Below are 17,625 nucleotides of genomic sequence, written 5' to 3'. Positions count from 1 at the left end.
GTGTCAGGGTGGTTGTTGGGGAAATAATGATTGTGTGATGAAAATGGCTGACAGGTACTGTTATTAATCTTTTTTTAAGAACTTTTCATACATATTATTACTAGTTTCATTATAACTGTATTGCGAATGTTATCCACATTATTATCAATCTGAGGCATTATGGTATTGCAGTATGCTGTACATAAAATACATAGAAATGACTTTTTCATCTGTAAAAGGGAAGTATGTCTTGTGTAAAGCATCTATGAAAACTAAAGGAACTCACACGAACATGAACCAGATCACCGGCGTGTCCCAGGTCGGCCTTAAAGCTGAGGGCTGTGAGGCTGCCGCGTTCAGCAAAGCCAGGAAGTGATGGGAACATAATTATTCCCATTATTACAACCACAGCCACCATTTACACACCGTGACATTGATTCACAGATGCAGATCGTTGGTTTATTTATTTATCCCCTATCATTTTGGGAAATATAAAGCTCTGCCTTTTAAAATCACAAACTCCAAAGTGTGTTTGTAACTCAGTCCCACATTTAGATATAAGGGCTGCAGGTCTGTGGGAACCCACAGACTCAGACGGTTATTTGTCAGTAAGCCGATGGAGTCAAAGATATCAGCAGTATCAGTGCATAGCAGGTGGACTTTAATTAGTCTCATTTAAAAGGCTGCTGGGCCCTCAGAGAAGCCCGTCAGTGAAACTGTAGCTCCTCATCAGTGTGTGTTTATAGGTTAGGGCAGGACGCTGGGTACTGCTCCTGAACTAATGGAAAATGGGATGAAGTTATACCGATTTTTAATTTGTTTTTATTTTCCTGTTTTATAGTAAGGTAATGAAAATCAATGAGCTTAAAAAGTCGTTCTCGAGTCTCCTAAATTTTTCCAGGTGTCTGTGACTCAGTCACATAATTAAAGGCTGCCAGCTGTTACAGTCATGGTAAGCCAGGCACTGAGGGGAGTATCTTCCAGTACCCTGATAGAAGATTATTAGCAGGGATGTTACACCTAACAAAGACACCATTACAGGTTCCCAGCTCTAATCCCACATCTGTACAGGTGTTCTTCAATCACTCAGAGAACCATAGTAATACAGTAACCATGTGATACCCATGATGCATCCAAGAATAATAAAATCAATTAATTACTGAGCATCGTTAAAAGAAGCTGTGGTGACCTGGGACACCGCACACGCCGTCTCCACCCAATCAGAAATGTTCAGCCCGCACAGACGGCTGATTGTCTCCATGTAAACTTCTCCTTGTACTTCATTGTGTCTTTTTATGAAAAATAACCCATTCTCAATATTCTTGTTAATGTTATTACTGATGCTCCTGATACTACAGTTAACTGCCCTCTTATGCTACACTCTTGCATACTGTATGCACAGTTACACCTCCTGCTCATCTGAACAGACTGTTTCTTCCCTCGTGGAGAATAAAGTTCAAACCCTGTTTATGATGAAAGCACTCCATTTCTGATTGATTTATTGAAGTCCACTTTGCAGGTTATTGATGAAGAGGTGTGATTAAAGTTATTTTGTCACGGGGGTTGTTACACCAGGTGTCCTTCCTGACACCACTCCAAAGGGCGTTTATGTCTGACTGGAATTGAACCAGCAACCCTCTGTGCTCCTTTTTTCCCTCCACCGCTTAGCTGGTCCAGGCCCACCACCCTCCATCCTGATCCTGGTTTTCCTGGAGTCCCATTCCTGCTAAAAGTCAGTTCTTCCTAGCCAAGTGCTGCTCATAATGGATCTGTAATATTACTGGGTCTTTACCTTACACAGTATATATACACTTTGAGATGACTGTAAACTGGCTGTAAATTTTTTTTTTTGCTCATTGAAGAAACACTTTTCAACTCAGAAAAATTGAAGCCTATCGAAATCCAATGAATCTGTCTCTGTATGAAACAAAAACTAATCATCCTCATGTTTGTATTATGCTGCAATGAACTGAGGAAAAAGGGTTTGAGATTCATGTGCACATGAGAACATCAACAAGAGCTCCCACAGGATGTGGATCAAACTATGCTTTTGCTATGTAGTCTATATGTGTACACATATAGACTACATAGCAAAAGCATAGTTTGATACATTTTTATAGTCTGTGTGTGCTAACAGTGTAACATCATGTTTTATGGTGCAGAATATTAATGAAAAGAAAACATTAAAAGCAGGTTTGCAGATTGCATGCTTTGAGGAGATGAACTCAGATGTCTGAAGCATGAAGGTTTGTGTTGCTGCAGGTCAGTGTGAGCTTTGGTTTTACAACTGTTTAAATTCATCAGCGACTAAAAACTTCATCTGAAGCAAAAACAGAATTTTATTGAAACTGAGTGTTAAAGTCTTAATACAGACCTGCTCTTGGTTGCACTAATTGCCTTAATTTTTAACACAATTAAAATAAAATACTGGTTATTGTAGCATTGAAGAAAAGCACAATTTGATAAAACAAAGCAGAAAAGTCACATTTCAGAAACGTGAAGAAACAAAGCATGGCAGTCATTTAATGTTATTATACTAATACTTTTAACTTTCTGAATTTTAAACACTGAAATCATGTAAATTGAGGCTTTGTGTGTTTTATATTTATTTCTGAAATGCTGCGTTTTCATCCTTGTTGTTTCTGGGCTGTTTTGCACCTCTGGGCCACCGTAGGAAGTCGATTTCAAAGAAAATGTAGCTCAAACAAAATGATTATAACACTATAACACTATATTTTTTAAAATGATTCTATTTGAAAAGGTAAGCGAATCATCGATACTGAAATTATAAAAGTATTTGTTCAAGAATGGACTGGATAAAATGTATAAATGACGTAACCATGAGCGTAAAATGTGATTTGTTTGATCACTAAGCAGTGGTTGGATTTGGCCTTTAGCATTAGAGCCAACCATGCAAACAGCGCGTATCCCGCCCAAGCAGAAAACCCCGAAAGAAAAAACAAGCGTACGGAGGCGGGGTTTAGGCTGTGTCAGCCAATCACGGCAGAACGCTCACCGGGGCAGTTCAATTCAAATTTAAACGGTCGAGGACGAAGATAGTGGAGCAACCCCGCGAACACGGAGCCTGTTTTTACGGTAAAGTGTTTCATTAATTACATATAAACGTGTTTTTTTTATCAGCAGATTTTGTTGCGAACTCGGTTTTAAACTTAGGAGCGGAGCTTTGTAGTATTTCCTCCTCAGCATGCGCAAGCTAAGGTAGTAGTTATACGAACGGAGTGTCGGTTGGATTTATTCGGCTAATTCAAATTTAGCACATCTCATTATGTCTTCATTTCTATTTAAATCGATAACTGGGCAGACTAGAGTTTGATTAGCATAAGTGTTGAAACACTGGAGAGTGTAGCTTTGTTTAGGCTACTGGGTGAATTACCTGAGATAAACCTTTAAGGGTTTCCTTACTGTGTGTGGTTTTTAGTGTAAATAAATGTAAATATTATTTGTTCGTATGATTTATTTATTTATTTATTTTTTTAAATAAACGCTTCATTATTAGTACGCAGAGATTTGTACCCGGCAGGTGTAGGTGACCGTGCTCCGGTGTATCATTGCTGCTACACCGAGTCTCATATCTAAGAATCCGATGTGATTTTTAGGGCGATCTAACCAAACCTGGCTTTATCAGAGCACTAATGTCTTTTCCTGTCGACACAAATGTGTGGACATGATATACAAGTGTGACAATTATTATAATTTGTGTAATTTCTGGTCGTTTTAATGATGAGTACAGCTGAAACATTAAACATGTTTTTGTTCATACAGGGGACTGAAGTGTTTAAGTGTCAGGTGGATTTATTGTTTGGCATTCACAGCTTTATATTCAGCGTTATTATAATAAGAGAACAGATGTGTAACTTGAATTTTGTGTTTATAATCACAAACTGGGCCTGATCAAGTAAACATTTGGGTGTGTTTTAACCATAATTTCCTGCTCAGCCTACAGCAGAGCATGTCCCGCCTGCCGGTGATGTCAGCCAAGAGGGTTCTCGCGAGCAGCAGCTCAGAGAACGCCCAGGACTCGGCACCTGCACAGGTGTGTATGACAGTTTATTTACCTTTCTGACTGCTACGGTCTGTCTTCTAAGTTAAGGGTCAGTACCTGTGGGTTAGGGTTGCAGGTGGTGAGTCCTCGTATACGTCCTCGTATGTGCATACTGTCATACATCAGGAAGAAGCACTTTGAAGTTACCAGTAATCCAACTTATAAACATGAAGCTCGTCTGTGTATTAAGCATCCATGTTGCCATCTAATGCATATGATGGAGTTTGTGTGTGAATGACATGTGCATGGTGTGGACCAATGTTAACTTTGACCCTGAAACTGGAGTCATCGCTGTCACTTTGTGCTGCTGGCGTCTTTGTTTGCAGAAGAGAATCCGTAAGGATGCAGATGTGTTTAAGCCAGCAGTCACGGTCATCGGCACCAAGCGTCCTGTCGCAGCACCCCGAGCACCTCTCTGTGAGTAACTTTTCAAACCTGAGTGTTCAAATCTTTCTGTTTTACTCCACTGGTACTGTACGCTGAATGGTTTACGTCCACAGAGCTAACAGATGCTCAGTGAAGCACCTCATTACTGTGCTGAGAGGATGTCTCCAATCTAAATGTGTCACAATGTCTCAGCACTTTAAAGAATCTGATGAAAACACATTTTCAAGTCATGTGGAGTCTCTTTATTCTTCAGGGTTTATTGTCCCTCCTTTTCTCTTTAACACAGCAAAGCCGCTCAGAGCTGCAGGAGCTGCTACTGTAGCTGCGGCTCCGTCTAGAGGTAAGATGCACACTGCAGTGTGTGTGTGTGTGTGTGTGTGTGTGCGCGCGCCAGTATTTTGGGTGTTGTGGTCACAAACATCTGGAGCAGCGATTGAGCATTAGTTTAATGTTACTAACATCTGTTAAAAGGACAGTGTGTGTTATCTTGTAGGTAGAGTTTGGTGTTGGATGAACGTGTGATCATTTCTTCTTCACCTTCATTCAGGTGTCATTAAGCCGTCTGTAGCTTCAGCTGCAGCAAAGGGAGGCATGAAGCAGTCTGTTGTTTCGATGGGCACAAAAACAGGTGAGAAATCGATTCTTTTCTTTCTGAAAGCTGAACATGAGCTGAAGGTTAAAATGCACGAGGTGAACTGCAGGGCCGCTTTCTAACTGACAGCTTTTGAATTAATAAGCTATGATTGAAAACCAGTTTGCACAACTAAGACTCTGCAAGTGAAGCAGCTTAATGGGATTCAGCCATCAGGTGATGTTTAATCTGCTGAAATTTTTATTTAACAGGCCAAAAAGACACACCTTTGCTTTTGTGTACAGGTGGGACCGGGGCTCCCAAACGTAACCCTTGGGACCTGAAGGGCAAGGTCAGCGACATGGAGGATAAGATCCGAAACTACCAGGCAAAAGTGAAATCCTTAAATCAGGAAAACGAGGTTCTGAAAGACTCAATGAGCCAGAGCCAGACAAAAATGGTGGATATGGAGACGGAGCTTCAGAAGCAGAGGACCAAGATCAGGTGAAGACCATTTCATTTGGAAGATCAATTAAGAACTGACTCATCATTGATCATCATTGTTGTGTAACTAATTTATTTTCACTGTCCTCTCCTGTGACTTGTAGAGAGTATGAGAAGCAGCTGCAGGTGCTTGCAGGCGTCCAGGAGGAGCTGGAGAAAGTCCTGAGTGATAAGAACTTTCTTCAGAAGGAGCTCTCCAACTTGGAGGGAAAATATAAAGTGATGGAGACTCTCCGAGACAGCCAAGAGACGGAGCTGCAGACTCTAAAGGTAAAAGATCTGCTGAGCAGCAGCTGAGGCTAGCTATTTTTACCTGTTTGTCACCAGGTAAATGTACAGGTGGGCCCACCTCCCAAACCTTAATGGGATTTGTGCCGTTCTTTGCTCTCCAGATGAAGCTGTCTGTGCAGGAGTCGACTCTGGCCCGTCTGCAGGCAAACCTCCGGGACACCGAGGAGGAGGTCCGGTCTCTTAAAGACACTGTGGCCCAGCAGAAGGATGAACTTTACGCTGGAGAGATGGAGCGCAGACGCCTCCACAACACCATCCAGGAACTGAAGGCACGTTGGTCTCAGTGACTGCAGCTTTCAGCATTTCATGTTCCTCAAACCCAAAACTGACTCCAATAACAAACTGTAAACTTTATTTTCTGTCTCTGATTGTTTTGGGTGGTTTGATAGCATCTGACCATCATTTGGTTTTTGCTGCAGCCAATCAAACGCTAACTTTCTTTCTCTTGTAGGGTAATATCAGAGTGTTCTGCAGAGTGCGCCCCCTGGTGGGAGAAGGCCTTCCCAAACACATACAACTCACTGCAAGTGACAATAAAGCAATAACACTGGCCAAAACAGAGGAGGTGAGAAAGAACTGCACACCACAAACACATGTTTAAATAAACTGTCTGTGAGCTGCTGTAGAACAGAGGTGTGTGTGTGTGTGGGGGGGGCTTTGAGTAAGCAAAAATCACCAAACTGAAGTTTCTGCCTTTCAGTCTCACACAGGCAAAACCGCCGACACCCAAAAGAACTATAACTTCAGCTTCGACCGTGTGTTTGGTCCTCAGTGTTCCCAGCAGGAGGTAAATATCACGTTTTACATGGAGTCAAAGAATAAACTGCTTTTCAGGAATCTCTAAATGTGCCTTTTTGTCTTCAGGTCTTCGAGGAGATCTCCCTCCTGGTGCAGTCCGCACTGGATGGCTATAACGTCTGCTGCTTCGCTTACGGGCAGACCGGGAGCGGAAAGACGTACACGATGGAGGGAGACGAGTTTGACGAGACCAGAGGCGTCATTCCCAGAGCTGTGCAGCAGGTCTTTAAAGCTGCAGGAAAACTGGGGGAACAAGGCTGGGAGGTTTGTGTCTGAATGTCTGAAGAGGAGGAGGGAGTAGTTTTACATGGTGCAGATCTGGGCTTTCATTAGCGTGATCATTTTTAAAAATGAATGTTGGTATCTGGTCAGTAATGCACCAATGTCTGTAGATATTCCTTTAAGCAGCAAACATACATTTATACAAGCTTTTATGATTAAACTGCTGATAATGAGCTTTTCTCCTTTGAGCCACAGAAGTCTGACATCACTGTGGATGTTGTCTTTGTCTGCTGATTTATGGACTCATTCCTGTTCCTCTCAGTTCACCTTCACAGCGAGCTTTGTTGAAATTTATAACGAGACTCTGAGGGACCTTCTTTACACCGGCAAGGCCAACAAGAGACCCGAGCACGAGATCCGCAAGACGGCCACCAACGAAGTGACGATCACCAACCTGACCTACGAGCGGGTCACCAACGAGGATCAGGTGCAGCAGGCGGACGACAGATTAAATCTAATTGGCTGAAATCTGATTACGCACATGCGGTTTTATTACAGCTTATTAAAGAACTGCATCATGCATCAGTTTGATCCCTTTGTCCTCTCAGGTTCTCGGTCTGATCGCTCTGGCCAATCAGAATCGCTCCACTGCGCAGACAGCCCAGAATGACCGCTCGTCTCGCTCCCACTCAGTCTTCCAACTGGATATCGAGGGTGTGAATGCCGGCAGGGATGTCAAGTGCAAATGTGAGTGCCCCCCGATGTAATATTGACTGTGGTTAGTTATCGACTCTGTGAGAGGACCAAAACCTGCTCTGATGACTCAGCATGAATGTGTCTGAGCTCCTTCAAAGCTACAGGAAGTCTCTTCTTCTTCTGTTGTTTTTGCATAAAGTTATTTAATGTGTTGGCTTTTTTCTCATTGTACATCCTGTATAATGACAATAAAGGCATTCTATTCTATTCTAAAGTATGAACAGTTTACACTGAAGGAAAAGCTGCTTCTATGAGGATGCTCTTGCTCTGCTTGCAGCCACTCTGTGCCTGGTGGACTTGGCTGGCAGTGAGCGAATGGTGAAGAGTCAGTCTCAGGGCGACCGCTTCAAAGAGATGACCGCCATCAACGGCTCGCTGTCCAACCTCGGCATCGTCATCGCTGCTCTGGCCAATAAGGTCTGCGAGCCTTTTCTGTATCCCTGGATACCGATGATGATGATGTTTGTGGTGGTGGTGGTGGAGGTGATGATGTTTGTGGTGGTGGTGGTGGTGGAGGTGATGATGTTTGTGGTGGTGGTGGTGGAGGTGATGATGTTTGTGGTGGTGGTGGTGGAGGTGATGATGTTTGTGGTGGTGGTGGTGGAGGTGATGATGTTTGTGGTGGTGGTGGTGGTGGTGATGATGTTTGTGGTGGTGGTGGTGGTGGTGATGATGATGATGTTTGTGGTGGTGATGATGATGTTGGCGTCCTTGCGGTGTGTTCCAGGAGAGTTACGTTCCCTATAGGAACTCGAAGCTCACCTACCTCCTGCAGGGATGCTTAGGAGGAAACAGCAAAACGTGAGTTTGGCTTCCCGAGTCTCCGACAGCACAAACTGATCTGAGACCTTCATCCACCATCAGGGTTTAAATAACTGAGGAGCTGATCTGATCTCAGGATTATCTCTTTATTCTCTGGAGCTAATTTCTGATGTTTTTTAATCTGCAGCTTGATGTTTGTGAACATCGCCCCGGAGCCCGTCAGCTTTGGGGAAACTCTGAACTCCTTGAGGTTTGCTAGCAAGGTCAGTGTTTAAAAATGGAAACACACAGGGAGGAGTTACAGTGTGCCTTCCCTGCAGGAGTTTAAATCCCAGTTCAGGCTTGGAGGATCAGACTGAAGTTCAACTGTGATTCTGATATTATAATTTTTTTTTCTTCCTCACAGGTGAACGACTGCGTCATCGGGACGGCGACTGCCAACAAAAAGTAGAACCACTGTTTGTGTTTTATTCATCTGCATTTTAACTTTTACTCATTTTTAGTTTTTACTTTTTTTTCATATCAGAAGGATAAAACTAACAATGTGCATTGAAATGAAATGTTTAACATGTACACTATGACACATATTTACCAAATAAAACCAAGTTTAAAAATCTGTGTTTGAAAATGTGTTTCAGTATTTTAAACCAACTTTATGGCGTTTAAGTGTTTGTTGATTTTCATGAGTTATTATTTTAACACAAACATGATCTCTAAGAATAAAGACAAACAACACAAACTGTTCACATCAGAGCTTTGTTTACCTGTTTAGCAGGTTCATTGTGCAGGTATTACGAATTATGTAAGGAGTCTATCCCAGCTGTCACAGGGTGAGAGGTGGGGTACACCTGGGCAGGTGACCAGCCTGTCGCAGGGCTAAAGAGAGAACAAGGATAGGATTTTTATTCTGTCTGTAATTTTTTACATGGTTATCTAATTAATACAGTCCCCAAAAGTTTGCGTGAAATATAATTAAATTATTTCTGTTAAATGTGTTTTACCCAAAACATGAAAATATTTCTCCAAGAATGAGTAAAACAGCTCAGTGACACATTAATCATCATTAATGTCAGTGTAAATACATTTGTGTGAACACTGACCCTGAACCAGTAACTGTACTCTCCCACACAGGTAAACAGCTGCAAAACTAAGGAAAAGTTTATACACTTCATAATTTAATTTTAAATGGAGTTTGAGGAATTTAAAGGAAATTTTTAATTTATTGTATTGCATTTCTCGCAGTTTTAAATGAGCCTCAGTTTATTGTGTAATCCTCTGTGTAGTTTGTCTGCAGCCGTGTGTTTGTGTGTTTCTGTATTTAATCCTGTGTATATGTGTAGTTCTGTGCGCAGCCGTGTGTGTGTGTCTGTGCTTAGCCGTGTGTTGGCTGTGTTTGTGTATTTGTGTCGGCCCAAGTCTGGCTCGCCTGTCTGGGTCTCCCTTAAAGGCGCCGCGCCGCCGTCTGCTGCCGCAGAGCTGCTCCGGAGCGCCGCTCCTCCAACATGCTGCCCAAACTTCGGGGCCTGGATGACCCGGCGGGACGCGCTGCCTTCGCCCCGGTCAGAGGCCGGACTTTAACGGGCTGCGGCGGAAACTGAAAACGGTGAGTCTGCTGCCGGCGGCGGCCCGGCTCGGCTCGGCTAGCTAGCAGGCTAACGGCACAGCTGGCCGCGGAGTCCGGAGCTCCGACGGTTTCCAGCTGCGTCCGTTTGTCGGTCTGAACGGGAAAACATCTGCACGGCAAACAGCTGAATTCAGCCCGCAGCTTCGCTCCTGTCCGCTCAAAGTGCGGCTGTAGTCCAGCTGCTGATTTTGCTCCTGTCGGTCCGCCGTGTTATTTTCTCATGTTAATGAATTACTAATGAAGGAGACTGCACAGATGTGCTGCTCGGAGCTTTCAGTGAAGTTCACACTGACGTTGATGATGTCAGCTCTCAGAACTACGTTAAATATGATATTCAGCATAAAGTCAATTCATCTGATTATAATGCAGCACTCAGGTTTGTTACTGAGCTCCATTATTTAAATATTTCACTTTACATGATTAGTGTCATTTTACCCGGTTTTTCAGACGTTGTGTTGTGGGATTAATAAAGTGTAATTCAGTAACGTTGGCCAGTTTTCATTTAATAGTTTAAAAAAGTCAGATTACTGCACTGACACTGATGTTCAGAGAGTGCATCATCATCATCATCATCACCTGACAAACCTACCTGTGCATCATTACATCAGCAAAGACTGACAGGTGAGATTGCAGCAGTTCCTGTTTCATCATTTGTATCACATAGTCAGGTGTGAAACTCCTCAGTGAAGTTCAGAAACACCGAATCACTGATGAAACGCTTCCTCTGGATGCTGAAGTTTCAGAGTTTTCCCTGAAAGCTGGTTCAGAGTATCAGAGTACTACAGTACCAGAGTATCAGGTCCTGTAATAAACAGACTTATCGTCTCACCTGTAATTCCTGAAGCTGCGTTTGTGATGCTGCTGAACTGTTTTGTGTTTGATTTACTTCCAGATGTTTCTCATTTTTATTAAGATCACTTTTATATTAGAAGTCAAATCAATATGAGGAAACACCTGAGATTACACCTGTTCACCTTTAAAGTGACCATAAATCTAATTCAACAATCAGTTCATCAGTAACGAGGATGTTAATAATTATTTCATTATGAGTTTTGTTTTTAAAGAACGGCTGAAATGATTCTGGGAATGTTTCAGTCGTCTCTTTATAAGATGAATAATTAGTGTGAATAAGTGAATAATTAGATGTGGGAAATAATTGTGTGCTGTTGTTGCAGCCCCACCGTGCGGTCATGTGACACATTATAACTGCTCCATGCTTGAGTAGCTGCAGTGTTGATGGACTGTGCCAAGTCAGCACGACCTGCAGAAAGCCAACAGTAACAGGACGACCTTTAACCCAGAGTTTACCCCATCTGTGGAGCCATGACCGTTTCTGTGCCTCACAGATGCAGTCTCTGCCCATGGAGGTGGGAAGCAGCAGCAGCAGCTCCGCTGGCTCCGTGGTCCAGGTTTGCTTCCCCAGCGCTCAAACGTCAGTGCTGGACAGTCTGAACCGGCAGAGAGAGGACGGCAGCCTCTGCGACCTCTCCATCCACGTCCAGGGTCAAGTGTTCAAGGCCCACCGCTGCGTCCTGGCTGCGTCCTCGCCCTACTTCCACGACCAGGTGGACGAACACACTGAATCCCATTCATACATTTCTGATCCATGCAGCCTGAATATTAGAAGCTTTATTGGCTCTTTATCAGCACTGAATGAGAGTAGCTGTCACAGTTTGCACCTGAACAAAACTTTAGGACACAGCCTGCTTATAGAAAGACAGGTGACAGGATCAGTTTGTTGGGCTTCCTCACATTTCAGTGAGCTTATCCTCCCAGTTCACTCTGCTGACACCAGATCTGAGCTGTGGACATCCTGGAGACATCAAACTGGGTTTGAAGCCATCTGCTGCTTCTTGTGTCTCTCAGAAAGCTGGAATAAATCAGGCGAGACAGAAGAGACATCAGCAGTCACACAGGTTAATCATACACCATAATAAAGACTTACTGCAGCCTCACACATGTTGTAATTATGCTGTTTTGAGGCAGCGTTAGTCGTCTGCCAAATATGTGCTCAATAAAACTGGTGGGAGGTTTCCTCAGACCCCTGTCACCTGTCTGAGGGGTTGCAGACACAGGAAATGAACTCTGACCCTGTGGTTAATGTTTCACTGTGGTGAGAAGAGACGTGGAGGGGCAGGCGGGACTGATGTGATGTTCTGATCTCCATCCACCTTCAGGTACTACTGAAGAACATGTCCACAGTCTCCATCCCGGCGGTGATGGACCCGCTGGCCTTTGAGAGCGTGCTGAGCTGCGCCTACACGGGTCAGCTCCAGATGCTGCGCGAGGACATCGTCAACTACCTCACGGTGGGCAGCGTCCTGCAGATGTGGCACATCGTGGACAAGTGCACGGAGCTGCTGAAGGAGGGCCGAGCCGCGGCAGCAGGAGGGGCGGGGGCTGTGCAGGATGGAGCAGGTGGAGCTGGAGGGTCAGCCAACCCCGGGTGTAGCAGCAGCAATGGTGACGGTGGTGCAGGTGGTGGCATTGGAGCTGGTGATCCAGGAAGTGTTGCTCAAGCCCAAGGTGGGGAGTCTAACGAACCCCAGCGAGCCTCAGTACCTCCCAGCCGCCCATCAGTGAGCGAGAGCCAATCACCCAGCAGCACCAACTACTTCAGCCCCAGGGATGGCAGCAGCTTTGGGGGAGGTGGTGCACCTGCAACAGGGGCTTCTGGGGATGGAGGCGGGGCTAGCAACACCCCCAGCTACTGTACTCCATCAGGTGGGGAAGAAGCCTTCCTTATAGAGGAAGAAGAGGAAGCTGAGGAGGAAGAGGAGGAGGTGATGTACCACCAAAGGAAAAGAGGAAGTGCAGGAGGAGGAGGAGGCGGCAGCGGGAGGAGGAAGAAAATGAGCTCAGTGTCAGAGCAGGAAGTCGGGGTCAGCGACAGCTTCGGGGTGTCTTCCTATCAGGTGAGGTCTGAGCATCCATCAGTGTAAGTATAACCCACCTTAATCTGTCTGAAGAGCTTTTATTTTGAAGGGCAGAAGTTTAACTTTTATAAAAGTTTTATGATTCTGATAATCACCTTAGTCCTTACAGTTTTCTTTGTCAGTAACTTAATTTTCACCAATGAGTATATAAAATGTTCTTTTCTTTGGTCCAACGGTCATAAAGCAGCTTTCAGACGGGAAATAACTTATTTTCATGTTTAGTAGTGCAATTCAGCAGCAATTCAGTTTTATTTATATAGCACCAAATCACAACAAACAGTCGCTTCAAGGCGCTTTGTATTGTGGGTAAAGACCCCACAATAATACAGAGAAAACCCAACAGTCAAAACGACCCCCTATGAGCAGCACTTGGTGACAGTGGGAAGGAAAAACTCCCTTTTAACAGGAAGAAACCTCCAGCAGAACCAGGCTCAGGGAGGGGCAGTCATCTGCTGAGGGGGGGGGGGGGGGGCAGAGATGAATAATAATTAATGATTAAATGCAGAGTGGGGTATAAACAAAGTAAATAAGGTCAATGAAAAGAAACAGTGCATTATGGGCACACCCCCCCCCCCCCCCCCCCCCCCCCAGCAGCCTAGGCCTATAGCAGCATAACTAAGGGAGGGTTCAGGGTCACCTGATCCAGCCCTAACTATAAGCTAAATGGACTAGTTCTTATATAGTGCTTTTCTACTCTGTTTTGAGCTCTTAAAGCGCTTATACAACACATTTGCATTCACCCATTCATAGAAGCACTTCCACAATTAACTAAGCTAAGTGCTTTTATTATCTAAAATTCACATTCCAACGCTTGCGTCGGAGAGCAACTTGGGGCTAAGTATCTTGCCCAAGGGTACATTGGTATGCAGCCTGGAGTAGCCAGGAATCAAACCGCTGACCTTCAGTATGCGACCTGCTCTACCTCCTGAGCTACAGCCACCCCTGATCATAAAGCTTGATCATAAAGGAAAGTTTTAAGCCTAATCTTAAAAATAGAGAGGGTGTCTGTCTTCCGAATCCAAGCTGGGAGCTGGTTTCACAGAAGAGGGGCCTGAAAGCTGAAGGCTCTGCCTCCCATTCTACTCTTAAGTATCCTAGGAACCACAAGTAAGCCAGCAGTCTGAGAGCGAAGTGCTCTGTTGGGGTGATATGATACAATGAGGTCTTTGAGATAAGATGGGGCCTGATTATTCAAGACCTTGTAGGTGAGGAGAAGGATTTTAAATTCTATTCTAGATTTAACAGGGAGCCAATGAAGAGAAGCCAATATGGGAGAAATCTGCTCTCTCTTTCTAGTCCCTGTCAGTACTCTAGCTGCAGCATTTTGGATCAGCTGAAGGCTTTTCAGGGAGCTTTTAGGACAGCCTGATAATAATGAATTACAATAGTCCAGCCTAGAAGTAATAAATGCATGAATTAGCTTTTCAGCATCACTCTGAGAAAGGATGTTTCTAATTTTAGAAATATTGCACAAATGCAAAAAAGCGGTCCTACATATTTGTTTAATATGTGCATTGAAGGACATATCCTGGTCAAAAATGACTCCAAGGTTCAACAGCAGTGGCTGAATGCAGGTTAAACAAACATTAATGAATTTAATCTGGTTTAAACTGAGTTACAGCAAAGCTGGTTCAAACTTTGGTCCTGTTGGGTTATGAAATAATTTCTCTTCAAAATAATAAACACCTTCGTTTTCTGTACTCAATGTGAAATATCTCAATAAAAGGATGGAGAGGACTCAGCACTACCGCTGCAGAAGCGCCCCACCTACAGCCAGCCCAGCATCATGCCTCGTAAACAGTGGGTGGTGGTGAAAACCGAACGCACGGAGGACGACGACCTGATTGTAGTGTCCGGTGAGGAAGGAGGAGAAGACGAGGAGGACGAAGATGAGAGGGAGATGGAGCTGGCACGAGAGAGGGAGATAAGCAACTTCAACATCTCCAACGTTAGGAGCCTTTCGGCTGAGCTGGGGGGCAGAGCTGACGCTGACATGGACTCACAGGTGAGCCGGGGCAGCACCTGAGCTGTAGTGTGATCAGTGTTCAATTATCCTGGTGCGAGCTGAGGGGAGGATTTTATATGACCACTAGAGGGTGCCAAACCCGCAGAATCTCAAATCGTACTCAAAGAATTTCAAACTTAGAAATTTCTCTTCAGTTGAGACTAAATTACAGCCTGAATGTGTAAAAATATGATTTTTAGCAGAAACCTTTTATTTGTGTTTCCAGTGTACAGATAATAAACTCGGTTTATGGATATTTGTAATCTTTATGTTGAAGATGTAAAACCCTCTCTCTGTCTGTAGGTGGACTACTGCCAGTCCTCAGAAGACTACCTCAAGTTTGAAGGCAGTCTTATGGACCAGACGTTAGCACAGCACCTTCACGACAGCGCCGCAGGTCAGAACCAGAACGCTAACCGTGCCGTTTCGGCGCTGCTGGGTCAGGTTCAGTCCGCAGCCTCGGCCCGGGCTCAGCTCTTCCCGCTGGACATGCAGGGGAACCAGATCCTGCTCTACAGCCAGGCCTCCGGACTCCCCCTGGATGCTGGAGCGCCCCCTCTGGGGATGGCAGGCGGTATGATCGGAGGAGCGTCTTTCAAAGGTCCCGGTATGGAGCACGGTGCGGTCCACCTGTCGGTGCAGAGTGGTTTGGGGGTGGATGGCACGGAGAGCGGAGGGATCGGAGGTGGAGGTGGCAGCAGCAGCTCTGGGGCTTCAGGGAAAGTGTTTATGTGTCACTGCGGGAAGACATTCACCCACAAGAGCATGCGGGACCGCCACATTAACATGCACCTGGACCTGCGGCCCTTCCACTGCCCCGTCTGCGCCAAGAAGTTCAAGATGAAGCATCACCTCACCGAGCACATGAAGACACACACGGGCCTCAAGCCCTACGACTGCCTCGGCTGCGGCAAGAAGTTCATGTGGCGCGACAGCTTCATGAGGCACCGCTCGCACTGCGAGAGGCGCAGCGGGCTGGGGGAGAGCGGCGAAGGCGGGAGCAGCGGTGACGGAGGGAGAAGAGGAGGCGGTGAGGACGGCCCAGATTTGATTTCCTCCCCTCACCTCCTCCTGTCTGCAGGTGAGGGAGGACAGGGAGGCATCCTTGGAGGTGGAGCCAGGGGAGGGGTGTCTGTTCTGTCGTCGCAGCACGGCGGCGTGTCCGCCGCAGGAAGCAGCAGCAGTAACAACAGCAACATGGCTGTGGCGGGGGCGCTCCTAGGGGCGGTCTCTCAGAGCCCGGGTCAGGGTCCGGGGTCTGGGATGTTCGGGGGTCTCGGGTCAGGTCGGGGTTCGTGTGATGAAGACGTGTGTGAGGTCAGTGCCAATGAAAGCAGCGTGACTTAAACCAAAGTGTGTGTCGGATCCAGCGGGCGCCTCCAACACTTCCTGCTGCTCTTTAAACCACCAACACGCAGCGGCTCAGACACAGGTGAGTGTTCAGGTAGGGACAACACAGGTGAGGCTCCCATTGGACCCCCCCCCAAAGACCTCCAGAGAAACGGGACTTTGAGATTCCGGTCAGCTGTTTCTGAAACATGTGGCTGTGCTGATGGAACTTCCTGTTTTCTGCAAAGACTTCAATTTGAATCGACTGCATAGGACCAGATCTGTGTGTGTGTGTGTGTGTGTGTGTGTGTGTGTGTGTGTGTGTGTGTGTGTAAACCAAAAACGCTTCTCTAACTTCGACCTTCTGTGGAAACATCAGAGTCTTCTAGAGTATGAAAATGGCTGTTTGAAATGACTGTGACTTGTGTTGTGACATATTTGGTATAACTGGAGTAAAAAAACAAAAATCTGCAAAAATTAGAGCTGAAAAAAAAAGTGATTTTATTTTCTTTAATCTCCAAAGGTCACGACCTCTGACCTCTGAGCAGACCAATCAGTTTGTGTCTGTAAAGGTTCCCCACAGCTTTGCCTCCTGCCTCAGACTGTCAGCACTGCCATGTTGTTTAAATGATACCCCCCCCTCAGCTGAGAGAACAATGAGCCCTGTGTAAAACACAGACTGTACATAAAAGATGGACACAGCCACCTTGAAGCTGTACCTGGTGATTACTGTAACAAACTAATAATTTCAGAGCTGAAGCACAAACATCTTTTACCCCATAGTGAGAAATTATTTCTCTGATAATTCCATTAAAAATCTCCAAAAGGCACAAACACAGTTCAGAGGTCCAGTGACTCCACCTCAGTGCCCCCCAGAGCAGCTGGAGGAGAGGGCGGAGCATCTCTGCTCAGACTGCTGCCCGTGTGGCTCACACCCCGACAGGCACCTTAAACATGTTTACTTCATCATCTGCAGAGCCTCAGTCACCTTTGGAGGCATACACATTAACATCCTACACTGGATTCATTTTTCATGTTTGGGGTTCCTGCTTGGTGTAAACACATATTTGATGATAAACTGTGCTCATCGATGGTTTGGAAATGACTGTAAACCATTCTTAAAAAACAAGCCTCAAAGTGAAGCTCAATAAATTAAATTTTATTTATAAAGCACCAAATCACAACAGTCCCCTCGAGGTGCTTTGAGGTGCTTTTGATACTGTGAGGTAAAGACCCCACAATAATACAACAGTCAGAACGACCCCCTGTGAGCAGCACTTGGTGACAGTGGGAAGGAAAAACTCCTTTTTAACAGAAAAGAAACCTCCAGCAGAACCAGGCCCAGGGAGGGGCAGTCATCTGTCACGAATATAAATCTCAATAAATTCAATGTTACAC

At 45.2% G+C, this 17,625-nt stretch overlaps 2 protein-coding genes across 2 annotated transcripts; both read left to right on the top strand.

Moving 5' to 3' along the window:
- Positions 1–2,892: 2,892 nt before the first annotated feature.
- kifc1 (kinesin family member C1) lies at positions 2,893–8,949 on the top strand. The gene is made up of 17 exons (XM_030741313.1): positions 2,893–3,075; positions 3,937–4,033; positions 4,369–4,459; positions 4,716–4,769; positions 4,977–5,057; positions 5,306–5,504; positions 5,609–5,774; positions 5,897–6,064; positions 6,247–6,360; positions 6,496–6,582; positions 6,660–6,857; positions 7,138–7,302; positions 7,424–7,562; positions 7,849–7,988; positions 8,299–8,372; positions 8,521–8,596; positions 8,740–8,949. Exons 2-17 carry the CDS (start codon positions 3,950–3,952, stop codon positions 8,782–8,784), a joined length of 1,881 nt encoding a protein of 626 aa, XP_030597173.1. The 5' UTR covers positions 2,893–3,075; positions 3,937–3,949; the 3' UTR covers positions 8,785–8,949.
- An 801-nt stretch (positions 8,950–9,750) lies between these two features.
- zbtb22b (zinc finger and BTB domain containing 22b) lies at positions 9,751–17,342 on the top strand. The gene is made up of 5 exons (XM_030741793.1): positions 9,751–9,936; positions 11,304–11,522; positions 12,135–12,872; positions 14,620–14,898; positions 15,202–17,342. The coding sequence occupies exons 2-5, from the start codon at positions 11,304–11,306 to the stop codon at positions 16,243–16,245; spliced, it is 2,280 nt and encodes a 759-aa protein (XP_030597653.1). The 5' UTR covers positions 9,751–9,936; the 3' UTR covers positions 16,246–17,342.
- Positions 17,343–17,625: the final 283 nt, after the last annotated feature.

This window comes from Archocentrus centrarchus, chromosome 11 (assembly GCF_007364275.1).
Source record: "Archocentrus centrarchus isolate MPI-CPG fArcCen1 chromosome 11, fArcCen1, whole genome shotgun sequence".
In the NCBI taxonomy this organism is placed as follows: Eukaryota; Metazoa; Chordata; class Actinopteri; order Cichliformes; family Cichlidae; genus Archocentrus; species Archocentrus centrarchus.
This window is presented reverse-complemented; position numbering and strand designations above follow the sequence as displayed.

Excerpts from the sequence above, each read along its gene's own strand:
- zbtb22b (XM_030741793.1), top strand. The coding sequence starts at position 11,304 with ATGCAGTCTCTGCCCATGGAGGTGGGAAGCAGCAGCAGCAGCTCCGCT. Across the intron at positions 12,873-14,619 it reads TCGGGGTGTCTTCCTATCAG|GATGGAGAGGACTCAGCACT; the intron begins GTGAGGTCTGAG and ends TCTCAATAAAAG. Across the intron at positions 14,899-15,201 it reads ACGCTGACATGGACTCACAG|GTGGACTACTGCCAGTCCTC; the intron begins GTGAGCCGGGGC and ends CTCTGTCTGTAG.
- kifc1 (XM_030741313.1), top strand. The coding sequence starts at position 3,950 with ATGTCCCGCCTGCCGGTGATGTCAGCCAAGAGGGTTCTCGCGAGCAGC. Across the intron at positions 5,775-5,896 it reads CGGAGCTGCAGACTCTAAAG|ATGAAGCTGTCTGTGCAGGA; the intron begins GTAAAAGATCTG and ends TTTGCTCTCCAG. Across the intron at positions 6,361-6,495 it reads CACTGGCCAAAACAGAGGAG|TCTCACACAGGCAAAACCGC; the intron begins GTGAGAAAGAAC and ends TCTGCCTTTCAG.